The sequence below is a fragment of the Daldinia decipiens genome (assembly GCF_022478715.1).
Source record: "Daldinia decipiens strain CBS 113046 unplaced genomic scaffold F4813scaffold_15, whole genome shotgun sequence".
Classification (NCBI taxonomy): domain Eukaryota; kingdom Fungi; phylum Ascomycota; class Sordariomycetes; order Xylariales; family Hypoxylaceae; genus Daldinia; species Daldinia decipiens.
The window spans coordinates 603,242-622,855 of record NW_026054558.1 but is presented as its reverse complement, the minus strand read 5'-3'; the positions used below and the strand labels follow the sequence as shown (position 1 = coordinate 622,855).

Sequence of the window (19,614 nt, the reverse complement as noted above, 5' to 3'; positions counted from 1 at the left end):
TTGATTCAATCAAACTCCTTTCCGTTCATCATGCCCTCGCCTTCGTTTTTGAGTTCGGCGAGAGTGCTGTCAATTGTTCGGATCTTACTCCTAACAGCTTCGTCCCGGTCGGCTATCTCGTTCTCGAAATCTTGTATTATTGTTCGCTTCATTTGGCGGGCTTCTCTAAACCGTTGTATAACCTCGCCAAATCTTTCAAGAAACCAATCCCCGGAGATCTCCCAGTCTTTAACGGGCATCTTAGAAAAGAATTCCATTTGATTTTCCTGGTCCTTGTCAAAAAAGTGGTCAAGTTTCTCTGGCAATGTGCCTCGAGGTGGTCCTATCGCCGACTGGGCCTCTGCTTGGGCCGGGTCAAAATCGAATACTTCATCCTTGAGTTCGGAATAGTCCATTGCCGCCAGAGCCCCATCATCGTAGTCAAGTTCGTATCGACGCTTCTTTGGATTAGAAACACGCTTCTCTATCGATGAGCGAGGCATCGCACTCTCGTGCAATCCTAGACCGCCTTTATTACCACCTTTGATAAAAAGTTGTCGATTGAGTTGAGACTTAGGTTTCGCGACTAGCTTGGGTGCAGGCGGAGCAGGGCTCTCGCGATCTGACTCGTCCGGATGGCTAACCATAGGCGTATCGGTATCAGCAAAAATAGTCGAGCGACGGTGCTGATGTTCTGGTAATGTCTTCACTCTCAAGTGTATGGAATTTTCAGATCTTGCATCATCATCTAAATCATTATCAGGAACTGGGTAGGCCTCACGTGGAGGCGAAGGTACGATATTTTCTTGAGGAAAGGCGGCCCTTTCGGAGAAGGAACCACGACGGTTAGTACGTAAGGCCAAAGGTTTAGTATGATGAAGCCGCTTAGCGGAAGGGGTCTTTTCTGGGCTCGTCTGATATGGGCTATCTTCTGACTCTTGGTCAAGTTCCGGAGATGATACACCCTTCAGGTGGCCACGGTGATTCCTAGCATCCGGTGTCGAAGCACTTCTAGTAAGAGGACCACCTACTACATCTATGATCCCGTTAGGTCCAATAACGAAGGGGGCATGTTGATCCGGCATATTGACTGCCCCCTTAGCGGGGGGGCGAGGACGTGGGGTATTCCCTCTCTGCTGGTAAGTAATAGGCGCCCGAAAAGGCATCCGATACATAGAGGTGCCTGCCGCGTTTGCGTCAACATTGCTAGCGGTGTCACTAAACATGGAGCCATCTACCGTCGAGCCCTCCCAGAATGGCGCTGGCCGCCGCGAAGATTGAATGGGCTCAGAAGCAACGGTTCCCGATCGCCGTATGTTAAGTGACGTATCTCGGGTATGGCCAGTACGGCCGGCAGGAACAGGTAGCTTAGCTGCCGCAACGGCGGCCGCTCTGTTGGAATTTGCATTGACTATAGGTGCGCGTGATCGTGGAGGCGAATTTTGCGTTGCCTGTATCGTCTGGGTGGGTTGCGATGTCGCAGGCGTAGGTTGAGGTAAATAGACGTGGCGTTGGGGAAGGTGGCTTTGGACATCATGTCCCGTTCCTGGCCCAGATCCAGCAGGAGCAGGTTGGCTATTATTGAGCCCGTTGCTCGTGACCCAAGCTTGCATTTTCGTCTTTGAATGCTTCAGGAACTGGCTGGCTGGCGGCATCTGAACGGAGGCAGATTTGGTAATGTTTCGGAAAGAAAGACACATAGACACATAAGCTGAGTTTGTTTACTTTTCCTAAGCTCTGTCTATATCCGTTACGCGTTCAATGGCTGCGAGTCTTTCGTGGTCCCAATCCCACTGTTGACGTGTTTGACCACGGATGGTAGTAGAATCGGACGGATGACAGGCGGAGAGGTTGAGCTTGATTAATATTATGTATCATACCGCCATCCTGCCCAATGCGACGACGAGGTTGGGTCGCAATGTTTACTGGTGAGGCATGAGGATGGCTTTGGAAGGTCTAAATAGAGGGCGAAAGACGACGGTCCAATAGTTGAAATGGTGAAATAAGTCGACTGGTGGGGAATTACAACAGGACTTTTTTTGATTTAGAAGCCTCGCGACTTCCCCTGCACGTAGTCGAGTCACCGTCGCGTCTGCAATGTTCTAACGCCTTTCCGGGTTAGGCCAAGTGGGGTTATTTGTGGATCGGTGCATCCATGCTGCCATGCTAGCGCACGGGTCACCCCCGGATTCCTTTTTAGAGCATCAACCCCCACGGCTTATTTCCCCTTCCCCAATTACCTCAGACCATATCATTTATACCACTTAAGAGGTCGCCTCACCTCGTCTCTGTTTTCTAGATGCCGCTAGATGACTTGTCTTGCATGATCTCTTTCACCATTTGTGTGATATCTGGCCACTTATCTATCACGACGCGCCTATCTACCTGTTCGGAAGGAGCGCATTGAACGATTCTTCCCGATGCAATGCCACCTTGCTCGCGTCTAATTTCTCATGGCCGTTGGGCAGCAGACAAACATGTCATCCAAGGCTTTTGTGAAGTACATGGCGGTTGCTTATTTTGAACCTCTCATCGTCCTTCGCGGCAACGGAGCTCTCCACTCCTATTGCTCCTGTTCTATGTATATGCGATGCAAGCACGGAGTTCAGATAGCAGACGCTGTGGAGTGCCTTCATTTCCATTTACGTGGCTTCAGACCAATCGATCTATCGTGAGGCTAATTTAAGGCTAAGAAAAGGGAGTGTCTTTCTATCCAGTACCCCCTTAAACTTATCCCGAGACCCAGGATTTCTCAAGCAACCGACTTTTTCATATACACAAGGTCCACTGTAGTCCCAAGTGTTAGCAATTCTGAAATACGCCGAGACTTAAAAAGACACCTGAGTCGTCGGGCCTGTTCCACGAGCTCCTGGCCCTTTATCAGGTCGAGAGGGGACGACAGCACATGCTTTAAAGTAACACAACGGCCCCGAAACGGCTGAGATGTAACTTACCAGACATACTGACACCTTCCTGCAGGTTCCATATATATGCATCTTTCTCTCGTCCAAGTATCTCGTACCCCTGATTGATATACCAGTCTTCATTGGAAACCTGCATCAACACGTTTTAGGAGTGCTACAACTTCTAACAATATTGCCACGACTTACCACTGACGGAGGAATACGTCCTTTCCCATATATGAGGTCTCGTATCTCTGGTTTGGTCTGCATCTCCTTTGATAGGGTATCCAAAGCTACTATTTTTGCATTCATTGGGCTTCGCGTGGCTAGCGTCTCGATTTTGGACATGGCTCCGGCACCAAATCCACCTCCATGGAGCGCTCGCGAAATGTACAGTTGATGAACCCACACGGTCCCGGTAGCTGGAAGGCCAAGTTTGATGTCCTCATCGGGTTCATGGACGTCAAGAGCAACATGGCCAATAGGGATGAACTCCACCATAGTAGGCTGCCGCGGGACGAGCCGAATCTCTGCTGCTGTATCCCTCAACGGGTTTGCCTCCTTTGTACAAGGTTTTAGGTCATCCAGTAGTTATGTATATTGGCCGGGCAATCATAAGCATACCTTTGAATAGGCACTAGTGTGCTGCTCAAGTACCTTTTCTCTATCCGGAAGAGCATCCGAAAGGAGCTAATCTATCAGCTACCACAAAGCTAAGAGGGTATTATATAACTCACAACCCAGTAAAATATCTTTCCGCCTTTCTGCGCAGCCTCTACCCACTATAGAAGCTAGAATTAGATGTTGCCATTCACGGAAGTTTTCGGATCACATTGCGCGATCTCAAGTCACGGGAACCGGCTCGGTAATCTATAACTTTCGGACGTGCCCGGAGGGTATATATATACTCTCAAATAGCAATATGGAGCAAGATGTGACGAAGGATATACTTGCCGATGGTACTTCGTCAGCCCTCCACCCACAAGCAACACGTTGGTCATACATCCTCTGCACATGATCTGGACTTGAATGATCCCAAGGGAGAAGCTGCGTAGTATCCAAAAATATCAGCATTTATCCTTGGTGTCGTGAGTATAGCAACGCAAGTAAGGTATACTATAGGAGGAAGTAAATTGCCAAGGGTGAAGCGAACCTCTACTTTCCAAGCATGCTTAGACCCCATGATTATTGGGTGTATTAGTAGCGCGAACCGAGTCTAAAGGCAAGGTGGTAGGTAAAGCTACACTCAGTTATAAACAAAAATAAGTCATAAACAAAAATAGATAGATGTCTATGAGGATTAATTTTCAAATATGAGGTGGGCAAAAGCTTCAAATTCAACCTGAGCTGTCTCAATTTACACGGTGTCAATATGATAGGTAAGACTTGTTTGTATACCGTCTGAGTCACTCCGATAATCGTATAGTAAAGCCTGCATTTACGATAGAACCCCCTTACATAAACGCTGCTAGGTATAACCACCGTCTTACACCTTTCTCTACCTATTGACGACGGAAAAAAAAGAAAAAGAAAAAGAAAGGCTAACAAAGGCTAGTCCGACTTCGGTTGATGTAATAGTAAGGGCGTTACGAACGGGCCACTAGCGACGTTCCAAACTTTATCGTAACGTTATCAGATCTGACGGCACCCCGCTATAGCTAGGTACCTACCTAGGTTACATAATAACAGAACAGAGCTAACGAAGGTTACTGCACGTAACCGCGACCTCTAACCTAGAAAACCCCCTAGCTTCATGGGAAACTACCTCCTAACCTAATCTTATCCACATGACTTATACAACTCATGGGTCCAAAGCGTAAAAGCCAACCAGAACAGCAGAGCGAAGCGTCCTCCTTGTCGCCTTCCAAACAACGCAAAGCCAATAGTAAAGAGGAAGTGGACACTTCCGCTTCTTCTGCCTCCTCTTCCAAGCCACAAGGCCGCAACCTCCACCATGGCTTCGAGACGTACCCGCCATCCCGGGTGTTCCGACTAATAGAGCCCGGCCCCGTGTTGTTAGTCACGACGGGATCGCTAGCCGACGAGACGCACAACGTTATGACCATCGGCTTCCACATGGTGATGCAGCACGAGTCGCCGCCTCTCATCGGCATCTGTCTCGGGCCCTGGGACGCCTCGTTCGCCGCTCTCAAGAAGAACCGCGAGTGCGTGCTCGCTGTGCCCGACGTAGCAATAGCCAGCACAGTCGTCGATATCGGGAATTGCTCTGCCGACGACGAGGAGGAGCCCAGCGGCAAGTGGCAGCGCTTCGGGCTGGAAGCCTGTCCGGCTGCAAAGGTCAAGGCGCCGCTTGTAGGCGGCGGCGATGTCATTGCGAATATCGAGTGCGTGGTCGAAGACACTAAGATGGTGAGCAAATACTCCATGTGGGTTCTAAAGCCCGTCAAGGCGTGGCTCAATCCGGACAAGAAACCCGGAGAGGGTGGCCGCATGTTCCATCACCGCGGCGATGGCACGTTCGTCATTGATGGCGAGGTTCTGGACTTGAAGGATAGGATGACCAAATGGCAGGAATACCAAGATTAAATTATATATCAACGCACTCCCTAACCTTTTATTTAGTACCGACTACCTAAGTTCGTAATGACGAATTGACTCTAATCCTAATTTTCATTCTTCATAAACCATATCCGCCTACTTCTTCTCTTCTTGCTCACTTTCAGCTGCACTGTTAGTTACGACAGTCGGATTCTCCGAGTTCTCCGAATTACTCTTATCTTTTTTCTCCTCGTCCGGAGAGTTCCCCTGCGTTCCTAGCCGAATAAAAAAGGTCAAGACCAAACATGCCGCAGAGAACCCAATAGACATTTGGAACGTTCTGGTGAATTTGAGCATCGGATCGGCCATGCCTTCGGGTGTCAATTGCACCGAGCTAAAAATTGCCGTCGAAATCCCCATCACGGCAGTATTGGCCAGGCGAATAACCACATTGAAAATGCCACCCGCCAAGGATTGTTTATCTTTAGGTAACGACTGCATCACGTACATCTGGTGAAGTCAGAATTGTCAAAATGTTAAGCACAGGAGTGTAACTTACATTGCCCACGTTGAACTGAAGATCAGCACCAGCAACGATCAAAATGAGGGCTGGGAACATCAAGGCCCAGTAGCTAGTATCTATCCTTATGAAAGAGAGCAGCAAGTTGGCAGCGAGGTAGCAGGTGGCACCGAAGATCATAATAACCGTATTGTTGATGCGATGCATGATGCGACCGGCAACTATGTTCCATAGCAGCCCAGCGATAGCCTGAGGAAGGAGATGAACGGCGACCATGAGGGTGGAATACTGTTTAACTTCCTGCAAGAAAAAGGCTACCCAGAAACAACTAGCGGTAAAGCCCATATTGCCGAGGGCAATAGTAGGGATGATCTACAGTTGTTAGTATTGAGGGTTTGAGGATAAGAGGTAATCTCTGAATAATAACTCACAAAGCTAAAGTTCCTGTCCTTCCAGATATGTGGAGGCATCAGGGGGTGAGGAAATACCCTTTCCCACAGGATGAAAATGACAAGCAGCGCGATGCCAACAACTAACATCGCAATCACATGCGCACTTGCCCAACCATCTTCGGGGCCCAGTCTAGATTCGTCAGTATTTGAGACTCTTAAGACTCTAAGGGTACCTACGTTAAGCCAGCAGTAAACAAGCCCGTCCCAAAAATCGTCAGAATCGTGCCGACAATATCGAATTGCTTCAGCGTTTTTAGGCGTTCCTTCAGAGGAGCTCGATCGAAATTCTCGACATTAGGCACGGCCCAAATCGCATGAAGGGTGAAAAGGGCCCAGATAACGCATAGGACGATAAAGGCAGCACGCCAATTACTCAGTTGGGTAACAATGCCGCAGATGATAGTACCGAACACAAATCCTAACGGGTTTCCCGCACTAAATGCCGAAAATGCCAAGTTCTTCCGTTTCGAAGGGGTGGCGTAGGCCGCGCCGAGTATACCTATGGCCGGAGGAACCACCATAGCGGAGCAAGCACCGAGGATACCACAGACAATCAACATCCAGAAGGGGTTTTGGGAGAAAGCCACCAGCAACACGAATCCACTGAAACTGGCCAGACCAGTTATGAACATGGGTTTTCTCCCTAGCAAGTCGGCTAGCTGCCCCAAGGCGAGCTGAAGGGCACCAGCCACAAGTCTACAATGATAAGTTAGTTAATGATATATAGAAACCACCTAGTTAAGGGTTTAGAAAAATATTCTATACGTACGACGTCGCGGCGCTGATCCATGCTATTTCACCTTGTGTCATACCCAAGTCGCGAGAGACGGGAACGGTGATAACTAGAGCAACGCCGGATAGGAAAGATGTCGTAGCGGTTGCGATGGTAGCTTGGAAGATGAAGGATATCTCCTGGAACGTGTTCTTAAAGCACTCCGGTCGGTCTCCAAACTTGGATTTGATCCTCTCAAGCGTCGACATGCCGCGCTCTTCGTCGCCATTTGTGGTGTGGATGCTCCCACTAGAGCTGGAGCTTTTAGCTGTCGAATCTACATCTTGCCCGGGTTTTGCTGGGTCGAGCGACATCTCGATGATTTCTGGGGTTTGTCCAGACGGTACCGCCATTGTGTGCGAAGATATTCTGAGTTAGACCTCTAGAAAGATATTCATCTAAGTCAATGAAGCGCGGTGTTAAGCTTCATGTGCCGCGGCGGGAATAATATGTGAGAGGTAACAATGATTGTTGCTTAACAATTATCATCAATGAGTGTATTAGCACACAATAATTATATAGGTAGCAATAATCGTGGTTAAAGACCACATCCTACCTGATATGTTCTATCCCTCGGAATAAGGACTCACAGGGAATAAATCCGACGCATATGGAGATATGCTTGCTAATCGTGGGCATTTATAAGAAATGTTGGTTATTTTTTTTTGTCTTACAAGAGATACATATTTCTATCTTAAGAAGCTACTACGCCCATAATGGATAAGCTTGACTCAGGTCCACTGAATTACCTACTGAGTCTAGTCCTATTCAAACTAATTATCTTCTAACAGTGAGAAGCAACGAGGCTCGCGATTGCCCAAATAGGGGCAGATTCCATTCTCCCACATGCCACATGCCACATCCCCCATTGAACAAGCTTTTCCCCCAACGGAAGCGCAATCGGGCCTCATTAACTTAAAAGTCTTCAAAACTTTAAAGGCAAGAATGACAGAGGTACATTGTTTACTTAATCAAGTCTGATTTGCCGACTTCTTTTACACCATTCCTAAATTAATATCTTTTAAGCCCTTTAAATGTCGTGGTTTGTTGGTACAAGGGGAGTGTATACCTGTGTCACGCCCACAACTTTAGGACGTGGATGGTTTGTTACACGCGTGGAAATGACTTATTCACGACTTCAGGCGAACCGTGCATGTCCTCGAAAGCGAATGCATGATGACCTTCATGAATCGATATATCAAAGTCGGTAAACTAAAACAACATAGGTTGTTTCAGGTGCTTACACTCCTTACGTGTATGACAGCCAAAACACAACACCAACGGAAACAACCACGCACAGAATGGCATACAAACACGTTTCGTGCTCTTTAACATCGCACAGCGCTGGTAGCACTGGAAGCAGGTATCACAAGGTAGGTCTCGAAGGTATGGAATCAACTTTGTTATTTCGCAAGTAGTTCTAAACCTTTAGTAAACTACGAAGACCCGTGGCTATACATAATACACTAAGAATACCCTATAGTTACCTATTCTAGATGTCTCATCTAGGACCATGGCAGAAAGCAATCTAAGACACAGTCTTACATTTAACAATAGAATAAAAATATATATAATTTCAGAAATACGTATCAGGTAGGTAACTACTATAGTTGTCGGTATCTTACTATTTCCCTAGTAATTATGGTCATCCCTACTCCCACAGCAAAAACCTCATTCTATATTTCAGATAAACTCTTTATTCAACCCCTATTAGCACCAACTACATCTACGGGGCGCCTTCAAATTTCATAATCGCGGAAACCCGCTAAGCGATGACGACGAAGTAGCTACCTTATAGAGTATTAGAGCTAGCTCGAACAATCGTTAGGCTACAATTGCATCTCAGTGTGTTATAATTTATCTCTCCTCTCACCCCTATTACGTAGTTCACTCATCTTCGGGCTTAGAAACATGTATCGAGCAGAAAGGCCTTCTAGGTTATATCTGGTCGAATCGTTTAGGATGAGGCAATGAAGCTGCCTTAGGTACCTAATTAGCAAAAGCAATTACCCGCTTCGGCGCCCTATCAGCAAGAGATCAAAACCTTGCAAGCAAACGCCGTTGACCAATCTCGCTAATATATCGTCCTACCATCTTCGTTTCCCTCATTTAATTCGAAAAGACTTTCCAAGTACATATTTGAATATTGGTAGATATATCTAACGTAGCAATTCAAAATTATGTCCGTGGGCTTCTTAGGAAGTTCACAACTCCTCCGCAGTAACTAACAAGATTGTCTAATCTATTACATTCTTCTGCCTGATGTTTTTTCCATTCTGACAGTGCGCTCATTAGGGTATCACTCGCCAGGATCAAATCGAAATGTAGACGAAGGAAGACAGCCATCCAGGCTTGGGTGAGCTCGTAGTCACGACGTGCCACAAGGCGGCTGGTCATAGCGTGGATGAAATGAAGCAGCTCGTTGGTTTCATCATCGTCCCCAGTTGATAGAGAGCGTAATTCTAGGTCCGCCGTAGCCGGAGAGAGAGATTTAAGATGCTCGATGAATTCGGCAACTAATTAGAGTTAGCTCTTGAATTATAATGGTATAGAGGATATAGGCAATGTCTCTCACAATTTCCAGAAGTAGCTCCCGCTTGCAGTTTATTCGTGAATACTTGCTCTGCCCTGTTCCGATCGAAACGGGTGATCCTCGATTGACTCTGAGCTTGGTCTGTGTTCGGCTGGGCTGCGCCTAGATTTGACGCGCTGGTGTTGGTTGCTGATGGCAGGAAAAAAGGAGCCTTTTCAGGAGCTTTTGGAGCTTCAGTTGGTTTGTTCCTCTGCTTAATCAAGTCCAAGTGTAATAGTGTTTGCCATCTGCTTCGCGGAACTAGACTTAGCGTCATCATATCGGCACTGAGCTGATCCACGCCAGGTGCGGTGATTTCATCATCTTCTTGGGAGGCTGCTTCTTCAAAAGCTGCTTCGAGTAAGCCCTGGCCTCCCTCTCCTGATGCCGTCGGTCCCGATATCTGCTTGATTGAATCTTCGGATATTTGCCGGGTTGGAACGTGTGTGAAGAGAGCCTTGTTATTCCATATGTTAACACCCAACTCTCCCTCAGTGGCTGCAGCCAAATATTCTCCCGTTGCCGAGAAGGCTAGTGCGGTGCAAGGTTTTTCTAATCGAATAGCATCAATCAAGTGGCCTGTCGGTAGATCCCAAACTCGTATTATAGCATCCTGAGAGGCAGCTACTATCCAGCGGCCATCGTTAGAGAAAACAAAGTCGTTGATTCTGCCCTGGCATCCCCAGAATTCACGAATAGTTTGTTTTGTCTCAATATCTACGACCCGAATAGAGTTGTCGTCGCAGGAAAAAGCTATGAGATCATTTGCAGCATGATAGCGGCAGCCTATGGTTCCTGTCATCGGAGCCCAGTTGATTTCCTCAAGCAGATTTCCCGTAAGGAATTCCCAGAACTTTACTTTGCCATCCAAGGAGCAGCTAATCACATATTTGTTCATTGAATCGACAACAATCCCGGTGACTGCTTTCGTATGCTTTCCAATCCCTGGTGCAAAACCAGTTGCGGATCGAGCTTGAAGCTGAACGACGGTATCCGCCTGTCTTAACTGCTGCATTTTGACTTGTCTTGCCTGCGCCGGGGTGAGCTTGGACGGAAATCGTTGGCGATGTAGTCCTGATTGAAGGTTGAACATATCAATAGATCCGCCAACAGATCCAACGACAGCAAAGGTCCCACATGGGCTCATGGCCACAGATGATACGTTTGCGCCGTCGCCGGTTTGGAATGCCCATCTTCCAGCTCTTTTTCGGCCCCAAAACCAGGTTCGAACAAACGGGTCGTCCTTGTGTGCTGTAACTACGCTCTCCCAACCCGTCATACCGCTAATCTCGGCGTCTATAGGCTTCTTTTGAGTTTGAGACTTTTGCCACAACACCTGCTTCCCGGGCAAGGCACCCATGCCACCATCCCTATTCAAAGAACATGCTATGCATGTGATCTCCGGCGCCTTTAAGTCATCGAGCGTGGTAGTTGGACCACGGCTTAGAGTGCTGCTGTCTAGAATACCGTATTTCTTAGCCTTCTTGCGTATATTGCCCTGACTCAATTCCGTGCTTTGACCGTCTCGACGAAGACTCCAGCCCCAGAGGCTCCTATCCCTACCACCACTAAGAAGCCATTTATTACCTGCTTCAGCACCTTCAAAATCAGTCGGCAAGAATTGCAAACTGGTGACTGATGCAGCATGGCCACTCCTCGTGTGTAGTATTCGTGGTATAGGCGAAAATGGGGTCTCATCGAATATCCAGGTTTTTAAGGAATTGTCTCTACCACTGGTGACAATGACGGGCTGACCGGCAAGGAACTCAATTTTGCTTACACCTCCGCGAATCGATGTCCCCTCTTGCATTGGAGGGTTATGCGCGCTTCTAAGGATACCCATAATCCTACCACCCTGGTTAAGATCCCAAAACGTGACATCGCCGCTTGACTGTGTAGCTGTCGCCATAACGCCATCTTTGCGCCCATCCTGGCCTGCGCCCATACCGTCGGTGCGAAATGAAATGCTAGTCACGGGTGCATCCTCGGTACCTGCGTTGACCTCAAGTACCTTCTTGTCTGTGAGTACGTTATGAATAACCAAAGGCCCCTCTGCGTATGAGATAGCCATTAAAGAAAGCGCAGGTGTTGGCTGCATGCAAGTGACAGCACCGCAGCTTGGAGATGGAGGTAGGATGGTATAGATAAGTTTTCCAGTAGAGATGTTCCAAATTTCAACCCATCCGTTCCGACGTCCGGCGAATATCTTATTTAAGTAGGTCGGCATAGTACATATACCTCCGGTGAGTTCGTTGTCGAGTTTTTTCGAAGCCATAGTGAAAAGAGTCGTATAGTGTTCCAATGTCGCCGTCTTCCATACTTCTATTCTTGTCAAGCCACAGGCAACAATCCAAGATCCGAAAACGAGAATCTGCTTAATGGGCTGGTGTAGATCAGAGGGAAGTTCTAACCCGCCGACTTTCTTCCCTCTCTGGAAAACCCATATACCCTGAGAGGAGCCATCTTGGGAGTCGCCCCAGGCAACAAATACCTTCTGTTTCCAAGCGCATGTCGCCGTGATGGTACTTGGCGTCTGAGGTCGAGTTATGAAGACGAGATTGAGGCCGCGTTTAAGGTCATAAATCTGGAGCGAGCGGCCTATAGACGTTGTAACCTGGAAGGTGGTTTTTCCGAGAGGAACAGAGGTGAAGGGCACATTAGTAGGAGAAACGAGGCCGATTGTCTTAATACTGCATTAGAACTAGGTATGGTCATTGCGGTTCCAAGAGTGTTTGAACATAGAACATACCCGATATGGAGCGAAGATCCTAGACTGTTGCGATGTGGATGATTCGGATTTTGCGACAGAATTGAGCTTCTGACGCTTGACTAGTGGTCCTTCTGGCTCTGAATGAGGCATTATAGAGAATTATTCATCGGAATAATCGGTTAGCACCTATTTGAATTGCGCTTTAACTGCCAGGGCTTTTGTAGTCGCATCTAAGAATCGCAGCGCAACGACTGCTTAGAGCCGTTTGTAAATGGAGGTTTTTTTTTTCTTAGGACGGAACAGCGCGAAGTATTTTTGGCGTCTTGTACTAGGTACCTTGGCCCCACTAGGTAGGTACCTACCTAGATCTTATCCCAAGCTACTGGTAAAGAGGTAGATATGTACGACTGCTACATATTGATAGAGCTTTTATATTTGAAACTTATAGGGAGAATCTACAACTACTGCAATTAACTCTAGTAACAAATAACTTTAGCAATTGTGTTTATAACGATTCTCTTATTATTACAAATTACCTACTCAACTTCAATACCTAGGGATCTAAGGTACCTCCATAATCCGTACATATGCTTAGCTTCAATGCTGTAATTCTTATCATTATCGATAACTATCAATACCAGTATCCTAATAACACCTTATGTACTTAAGGCAATTGTTTCCTACTTTCACCGCCTTAATACCTGTTGAAAACAACAAAACTAAGCGTTGTACTGAGTGCCACACCACCTCAATTCTTCCATGCTATTGGCTGATTACCCTTGTGACCTTGGCATTGGACGTCATGTCATTGGCATGTGCTCAAGACGCCACCATGAGGTACCTTATCATATTGCCAATGATAATGATGCGGTTTACAGAATTCCCACTATACAAAATTCCATAATTACAGTATCTGAGCTTCCAATGATCCAATGAAGTTCATAATGCAGTGTATCCCTGACGCTTGATATTCCGAATTGCCGTATTTGCAACCCACTTCCAACATTACTTCCAACACTTACGAAGTCGCGGCAAACTAAAAATAAATCGGGGCCCGAATCGATATTTCTTTATATTTCTTTCGAGGGGACACTGAGCACTGAGCACTGAACACTGAGCCCATTAACCCAGTTCCGTTCCTCCTAACGAATAATTTATAGTTTCACACATGCGCAATAAACTCAGTAGCAAGACCCGAACATTGGATTCCTTTATAGGTTGATCGTAGAGGTCTTGCCTAGGAGTTACTACGAGAAGAAAGAAGTGGGAAGTTGAGCATCCAAGGTTTTATCTAGCCACGCCGACAGGCCGATAGGTACTTGGAACTTATCGAATGACGAAACACTGCAGTAAACGGTCAGACTTGCCGAGTACCGAGTACCGAGTACACTTTACCACTATACAGATTTTTAGACTCTATGGGTCGTTCGTCCTAGGAACATACATGTAGGATGGAGACTAATAATACTAATAACAAGTCGGGTCGCAGCCTAAGCGGTTCTAGCAAGAGACTTTCCTGGTCATTTTCACACTCCCGCACCCGCTCACCATCCTCTGTAGCTAGTAGCATCGCCAGTTCCATGGCAAGCGGGAAAAGTCGACATGCCGAGCCTCTTGGGACTACCGATGTATCAGTCGAACCCGCGAGCTTGTCCATGCCACCTCTAGCTAGGCCATCAAAGCCGCCCCATCTTCCTTCATCTCCTCACCGTACACGCGAGTCATTCAGTTCCAATACCTGGAATGAAGACTTTCACACTAGTACTGCTACAACCGACGAGGTTGCTATCGACGACATCGAGAATACCCCGAAACAGCAGCCCGGTCATTCTGTTCCTGACACAACTTCACCTTGCCAACTACCGGAACCTGCAGTAAATATACCCTCCTCGTCCTCAGAGCACGAGGTCGGGAAACGCATTTCTGTCTCTTCCGTCTTCTCTCTTGCATCGTCTCGTGGTGTTGCAAGCTCTGCTCCCTCCACAAACGGCTCGGACGGCGGCGGTATTCAACGCACCGTATCGGGCATCATGGCTTCTGGCAAAGGCTTGGGTCCATCCCCAGGTCAATCCGAGTCTGGCGTGTCTAACGTAACAGTCACCACATCTTCTAACTCGAATAACCCGAACCCTGTTAGCGGCCCTCAGTTAACTCCGCGGGAAACCCATCATACCAATCCTCTGGACCTCGTCAAGCGGAACCCTGTACCTGCGCCGAACCCAGCTCCTCGGCCCCAGGTGACCCGATCTCGAAGCAGGGCTAAGCGGCGATTGAGCGGCAGTACTGCTAATAGTAGCCACAGCCCTAGCAGCGAGCGAGGTCCTCACGTGAAAGAGAAGGAAGAGGTTAAACCAGCACCATGGGGTATTATTGGTGTTTGCGCGCTGGATGCTAAAGCCAGAAGCAAACCGAGCAGGAATATTCTTAACAGATTAATTTCAAACCGTGAATTCGATGTTATAGTGTTCGGGGATAAGACAATTTTAGACGAAGGTAAGGATACGCCATTGGTAATAAAGTGAGGTGGCTCAGAATACTAACAACAGAACAGAAGTGGAAAACTGGCCGATATGCGATTACTTAATATCTTTCTATTCAGATGGCTTTCCTTTGGAAAAGGCTATAGCCTATGTTAAAGCTCGAAAACCGTTCTGTGTTAATGATGTGCCGATGCAAAAGGTACTTTGGGATAGGCGGCTCTGCCTGCGAATACTTGACAAGATCGAAGTACCAACCCCGAAACGAATCGAAATAAATCGCGACGGCGGGCCGAGTTTGCTAAACACGGATGTTGCAAAACATATAAAAGATGTTACCGGCATTACCCTTGAGCCTAGCGGACCAGAAAATTATCGTTTCCCCCGCAAGGTAGAGTTGCTTGACGATGGAGACATCTTAAGCGTAGACGGTGCCCTATTAAAGAAGCCATTTGTTGAGAAGCCAACCAGCGGCGAAGACCACAACATTATTATCTATTTCCCAAAATCTTCTGGCGGGGGTGCCCGTAAACTCTTCAGGAAAATTGGTAACAAAAGCTCGGAGTTTGTCAAAGATCTTATTATTCCCCGTGCTATTACCGAGCCAGAGGGTAGCTTCATTTATGAGAAGTTTATGCAGGTAGATAACGCAGAAGATGTAAAGGCCTACACCGTTGGACCGCATTACTGCCATGCCGAGACAAGAAAGTCCCCTGTCGTAGATGGTATCGTTCGGCGCAATACGCATGGCAAAGAAATACGTTATGTCACCTCGTTGGGCCCGGAAGAGAAGGAGATTGCAAGCAAGATCGCCAATACGTTTGGACAACGCGTCTGCGGGTTCGATCTACTTCGAGCAGGTGGTAAAAGTTATGTCATAGATGTCAACGGTTGGAGCTTTGTCAAAGATAACGAAACCTATTACGATCACTGTGCGAGTATCTTGAAGGATATCTTTATCAAGGAGAAGATTCGTCGTGGGGGGCCAACGCCGCCTCTCCCATCGCCTACTATTTCCGACATTGGCGATCCACTAAAGCAAGCCATTTTTAGTGGCAAGGAAAAAGATGCGGTAGTTAGCACAAGACAGCCAAAGTCCGCAGGAAGCGTAGGCACACTTTCCCCCGAAGAGAATAAAGAAAGTAAGGATGAACAGAGCGCAGCAAACGCCTCGCCGCCCAAGTCTGATACGGGAGTGGCGGGTCTCGCAACAAGACTGCAAAATGGAATCATTAGTCCTATAACTTACCTTACAGGTGGCTCTGCTGCAAGCAGCTTACCGACTACGGCCCCTTCAACTCTTCCGGCTACACCCTCAAGTAAAGCAGAGGAGCAAGCTGACCACCTAGAAGAACCGACACCGCCTCCCCCTCCCCCCAAACACTCGTGGAAGCTCAAAGGGATGGTCTCGGTCATTCGACATGCAGACCGTACTCCGAAACAGAAGTACAAGTTTACCTTTCACACACAGCCATTTATCGACCTTCTAAAAGGCCACCAAGAAGAGGTTCTCCTTATTGGAGAGCCTGCCTTAGCTAGCGTCCTCGATGCGGTCGACTTGGCTTTGAAGGCCGGCGAGGAGGACCGAAATAAGCTCAAGTCCCTTCGTAATGTGTTAGTTAAGAAAGGGGGGTGGGCAGGCACAAAAGTTCAAATCAAGCCGATGTTTCGTAAGAAGAAAACGGCCGAGATGAACGAATCAACTCCTAAAGTCACCGAGGGAGTAAAGATGGAGTCTGAAATTGTAGAAACCCCACCTCAGGAAGCAGAAGCTAAAAAGGAACCGGACCAACCCCCGGTAAAAGAGCAACTGGAAGCCGAAGACGGTCAGCGCCGGCCTGATCCGTCGGAAGTAGTCGTATCTGACTCTGAACAACAGCCGAAACACCCCCCGCGACGCCAAGATTCCATGTCAGGGGTAACGATGTCCAAATTCACCGCAGCCGACAACAGTTTCGTTTTAGATAAGTTGCAGCTTATTGTCAAGTGGGGAGGCGAGCCGACTCACTCGGCACGTTACCAGGCGCAAGAGTTAGCACAAAATATGCGTAATGACTATCTTCTGCTAAATCGTGATATTCTGGACCAAGTTCACGTGTTTAGTAGCTCTGAGAGACGAGTTACAGCTAGTGCACAGATTTGGGCAGCATCGTTTATAGAGAAGAATGACCTTCCAGAAGACTTTATTACAATACGGAAGGATTTGTTGGATGATTCCAACGCGGCCAAGGACGAGATGGATAAAGTCAAGAAGAAGCTCAAGGGTCTATTGCGAAAGGGGAACGAGCGGCCATCCCAGTTTGCTTGGCCAGAGGGAATGCCAGAGCCTTCTGAAGTGCAAACGCGAGTGGTGCAGCTGATGAACTTTCATCGTCGCGTAATGCAGCACAATTATAGCAAACTGCAAACTGGCGCTGTAAATTCCCTCAACGCTATCAATACCCCGAGCTCAGATAAGACTCATAGCGAGAGTTCTAGTACATCTGTTACCTCGTCACTTTCTCAAGCCAATGCTATCAACGGCATCCAAGCTCGCTGGTGCTGTGGCGAGGATGCGGAATTGTTTCGCGAGCGTTGGGAAAAACTCTTTGCGGAATTCTGCGATCACGAGAAGGTTGATCCCAGCAAGATCTCAGAATTGTACGATACGATGAAGTTTGACGCCTTACACAATCGACAATTTCTCGAATGGGTCTTCACTCCGCCAAAGCATATGCTAGAGGAAGAATTTAGCATCACCATAAGCCGCGAGGGCAAAGCCTCACCGAAGGAATCCGAAGAAGGCGGCAAAACAGCCGACGACAAGTCAGACAAGAGCCAAGTCCTTGGCTCGTCGCCTGGGGATAAGGTGGATAAGTCGGACCGGCCGGAGAGGACCGAGAGGTCGGAGAAGACCATGAAGCGTATTTTCCGAAGGAGGTCATGGATGAAACATCCTCATGAGGTTGACAGACCTGCCGAATATTTTCACTTACCTAAAGGTAACAACCAGACCAAAGCAAAGACAGACGAATGTTTCGAACCTCTGCGGGAACTTTACCAGCTTGCCAAAGTTCTGTTTGACTTCATCTGCCCGCAGGAGTATGGCATTTCAGACAGCGAAAAGGTGTGTTCATCTCTATTCGTTTTAGGCAGGTATATATATATGACTGACGCAGTATTGCAGCTCGAAATCGGACTCCTGACATCACTCCCCTTGCTCAAGGAGATCGTCCAAGACCTCGAAGAGATGCAGGCGTCTGATGACGCCAAGTCATTCTTCTATTTCACCAAGGAATCACACATCTACACGTTGCTAAACTGTATCCTCGAGGGTGGTATCGAAACGAAAATCAACCGCAGGACGATCCCTGAACTTGATTATCTCTCGCAGATCTGCTTCGAGCTATACGAATCCGAGACTAAACTCCCAGTAGATGCATCCCTCGTCGATCAGCCTACCTTCAACTACAGCATCCGCATCACCATCAGCCCCGGTTGCCATATTTTCGACCCCTTGGACATCCAACTAGACAGTAAACACTGTATAGGATGTGCACCGCGCAGGAGCCTGACACCTCACGCGGATTGGAAGAAGGTCATCGAGACGCTCAGAGCCAAGTTCCATCAGTAAGTATTTTTTTTTCTTTCCACGACGTAGCCCCGACGTCATACCACGAGAGAATACCTCCCTCTTCATCATCATCACAGCAGGACAGCTGACTCACGGTAACCAATAGGGTCAAATTACCCAAGACTTTCCTCGCGGTCAACCTCTCAGACGCCTTCACGTTCCAAGAGAAGGAGCGGCAAAATTCCGAGGCGGAATGCCTCGAGAAGGATCCCGGTGGCAACGAAACCGAAACTGAAGGTCTCGAGATGAAAGCGCTGGGCTCCTCGCGGTCCTCGCCTGCGAAGGCCGATCCGCGCGGTGACGACACTGAGGCGTCGACTATTAATGATGAGCAGCAGACATCTCTTCCGCCTCCCGTTGCAACGATTAATAATGCGGCTGATCTGCCTCCGGCCGCGGATACAGCGGGAACAACGGCCCCTGAATCAGAAGGTACCAAGGACGCAGGCACCACCACCACTACCACCACTGTCGACCCTGATACCACTAAGACGGGATGATGATTTTTTTTTTCTGTCTGTCTCCTGCAAGAGCGGCACGGAATCCGGATGAGGAACCGGTGGATTAATAGGAGGGGAGATATGCTACGGGGACATTTGTCAATGATATGGCCGCCCCCCTCCTCGCCCTTCGTCCGCCTGTGGGCGGTGAGAAAATTCTCGTAAGGGGGCCGGGGGGTCGAACGAGTAAGACAAGCATTACATGCAGCGAGGTCAAGAAAGGAAATAGACCTGAGATAAGCATCATGACGTGCGTCTAAAACGGACCCTTTTTTTTTCTCTTTTCTCTTTTCGTAGTCATCTTAGTATGTACCTAGGTTAGTTAGATATGTAATGCACGTATTCATCGCTACCGAAAATTAAAATATGACGGGGCGTTATTATGAGGTACATATGTTATGCGCAGATAGGTACGCTTGTAATTTGTTAGACGAGGAACATAACATGATAAGCGAACCGTAGCGAGCCGAACCCACGTGTGTCAGCATGACAGATGATTTATTACGAATTAGAGACCACCTGCATGTATTGGAATTGTTAGCACGAATAGATCTTACCTAACCGTAGATTTGTCCGCGCATGGCCCCGACGTCCCGTATGCCGATGCAAGATGGTTC

General features: G+C 47.8%; 6 protein-coding genes across 6 annotated transcripts; 2 read left to right on the top strand and 4 right to left on the bottom strand.

Moving 5' to 3' along the window:
* Nucleotides 1–5: 5 nt before the first annotated feature.
* On the bottom strand, nt 6–1,634 carry F4813DRAFT_380691 (extracellular mutant protein 11-domain-containing protein; the record flags this gene model as incomplete). The annotated part of the gene is made up of 1 exon (XM_049245586.1): nt 6–1,634. One exon carries the CDS (start codon nt 1,632–1,634, stop codon nt 6–8), a length of 1,629 nt encoding a protein of 542 aa, XP_049099957.1.
* A 576-nt stretch (nt 1,635–2,210) lies between these two features.
* Nucleotides 2,211–4,363, bottom strand: F4813DRAFT_358724 (uncharacterized protein). Its single transcript, XM_049243262.1, has 7 exons — nt 4,036–4,363; nt 3,837–3,929; nt 3,620–3,664; nt 3,507–3,572; nt 3,090–3,443; nt 2,934–3,033; nt 2,211–2,766 (listed from the first exon to the last, which is right to left on the bottom strand). Exons 1-7 carry the CDS (start codon nt 4,063–4,065, stop codon nt 2,732–2,734), a joined length of 723 nt encoding a protein of 240 aa, XP_049099956.1. The 5' UTR covers nt 4,066–4,363; the 3' UTR covers nt 2,211–2,731.
* F4813DRAFT_67309 (uncharacterized protein) lies at nt 4,362–5,647 on the top strand. The gene has a single exon (XM_049248749.1). It carries the CDS (start codon nt 4,686–4,688, stop codon nt 5,427–5,429), a length of 744 nt encoding a protein of 247 aa, XP_049099955.1. The 5' UTR covers nt 4,362–4,685; the 3' UTR covers nt 5,430–5,647.
* On the bottom strand, nt 5,484–7,875 carry F4813DRAFT_67260 (MFS general substrate transporter). The gene is made up of 6 exons (XM_049248748.1): nt 7,682–7,875; nt 7,123–7,599; nt 6,531–7,049; nt 6,333–6,483; nt 5,941–6,273; nt 5,484–5,891 (listed from the first exon to the last, which is right to left on the bottom strand). The coding sequence occupies exons 2-6, from the start codon at nt 7,476–7,478 to the stop codon at nt 5,538–5,540; spliced, it is 1,713 nt and encodes a 570-aa protein (XP_049099954.1). The 5' UTR covers nt 7,479–7,599; nt 7,682–7,875; the 3' UTR covers nt 5,484–5,537.
* Nucleotides 7,876–8,746: 871 nt separating this feature from the next.
* Nucleotides 8,747–12,685, bottom strand: F4813DRAFT_358717 (WD domain-containing protein). Its single transcript, XM_049243261.1, has 3 exons — nt 12,447–12,685; nt 9,701–12,380; nt 8,747–9,641 (listed from the first exon to the last, which is right to left on the bottom strand). Exons 1-3 carry the CDS (start codon nt 12,555–12,557, stop codon nt 9,304–9,306), a joined length of 3,129 nt encoding a protein of 1,042 aa, XP_049099953.1. The 5' UTR covers nt 12,558–12,685; the 3' UTR covers nt 8,747–9,303.
* Nucleotides 12,686–13,585: 900 nt separating this feature from the next.
* F4813DRAFT_67212 (histidine phosphatase superfamily-domain-containing protein) lies at nt 13,586–19,302 on the top strand. Its single transcript, XM_049248747.1, has 4 exons — nt 13,586–14,900; nt 14,959–17,990; nt 18,051–18,493; nt 18,604–19,302. The coding sequence occupies exons 1-4, from the start codon at nt 13,859–13,861 to the stop codon at nt 18,995–18,997; spliced, it is 4,911 nt and encodes a 1,636-aa protein (XP_049099952.1). The 5' UTR covers nt 13,586–13,858; the 3' UTR covers nt 18,998–19,302.
* The last annotated feature ends 312 nt before the right edge of the window (nt 19,303–19,614 follow it).

What these genes read in the sequence shown, in the direction of transcription:
- F4813DRAFT_67309 (XM_049248749.1), top strand. Translation starts at nt 4,686, where the DNA reads ATGGGTCCAAAGCGTAAAAGCCAACCAGAACAGCAGAGCGAAGCGTCC.
- F4813DRAFT_67260 (XM_049248748.1), bottom strand. Translation starts at nt 7,478, where the DNA reads ATGGCGGTACCGTCTGGACAAACCCCAGAAATCATCGAGATGTCGCTC. An exon ending in TGGATCAGCGCCGCGACGTC is followed by an intron (nt 7,050 to 7,122) that starts GTACGTATAGAA and finishes TTATCATTGTAG; the next exon opens with ACTTGTGGCTGGTGCCCTTC. An exon ending in TTCAGTTCAACGTGGGCAAT is followed by an intron (nt 5,892 to 5,940) that starts GTAAGTTACACT and finishes TGACTTCACCAG; the next exon opens with ATGTACGTGATGCAGTCGTT.
- F4813DRAFT_358717 (XM_049243261.1), bottom strand. Translation starts at nt 12,557, where the DNA reads ATGCCTCATTCAGAGCCAGAAGGACCACTAGTCAAGCGTCAGAAGCTC. An exon ending in GGATCTTCGCTCCATATCGG is followed by an intron (nt 12,381 to 12,446) that starts GTATGTTCTATG and finishes TGCAGTATTAAG; the next exon opens with ACAATCGGCCTCGTTTCTCC. An exon ending in GGGAGCTACTTCTGGAAATT is followed by an intron (nt 9,642 to 9,700) that starts GTGAGAGACATT and finishes AACTCTAATTAG; the next exon opens with TTGCCGAATTCATCGAGCAT.
- F4813DRAFT_358724 (XM_049243262.1), bottom strand. Translation starts at nt 4,065, where the DNA reads ATGGGGTCTAAGCATGCTTGGAAAGTAGAG. An exon ending in GAAAGATATTTTACTGGGTT is followed by an intron (nt 3,573 to 3,619) that starts GTGAGTTATATA and finishes CTGATAGATTAG; the next exon opens with CTCCTTTCGGATGCTCTTCC. An exon ending in GGAAGGTGTCAGTATGTCTG is followed by an intron (nt 2,767 to 2,933) that starts GTAAGTTACATC and finishes TTGGGACTACAG; the next exon opens with TGGACCTTGTGTATATGAAA.
- F4813DRAFT_67212 (XM_049248747.1), top strand. Translation starts at nt 13,859, where the DNA reads ATGGAGACTAATAATACTAATAACAAGTCGGGTCGCAGCCTAAGCGGT. An exon ending in TAAGACAATTTTAGACGAAG is followed by an intron (nt 14,901 to 14,958) that starts GTAAGGATACGC and finishes ACAACAGAACAG; the next exon opens with AAGTGGAAAACTGGCCGATA. An exon ending in CTCAGAGCCAAGTTCCATCA is followed by an intron (nt 18,494 to 18,603) that starts GTAAGTATTTTT and finishes GGTAACCAATAG; the next exon opens with GGTCAAATTACCCAAGACTT.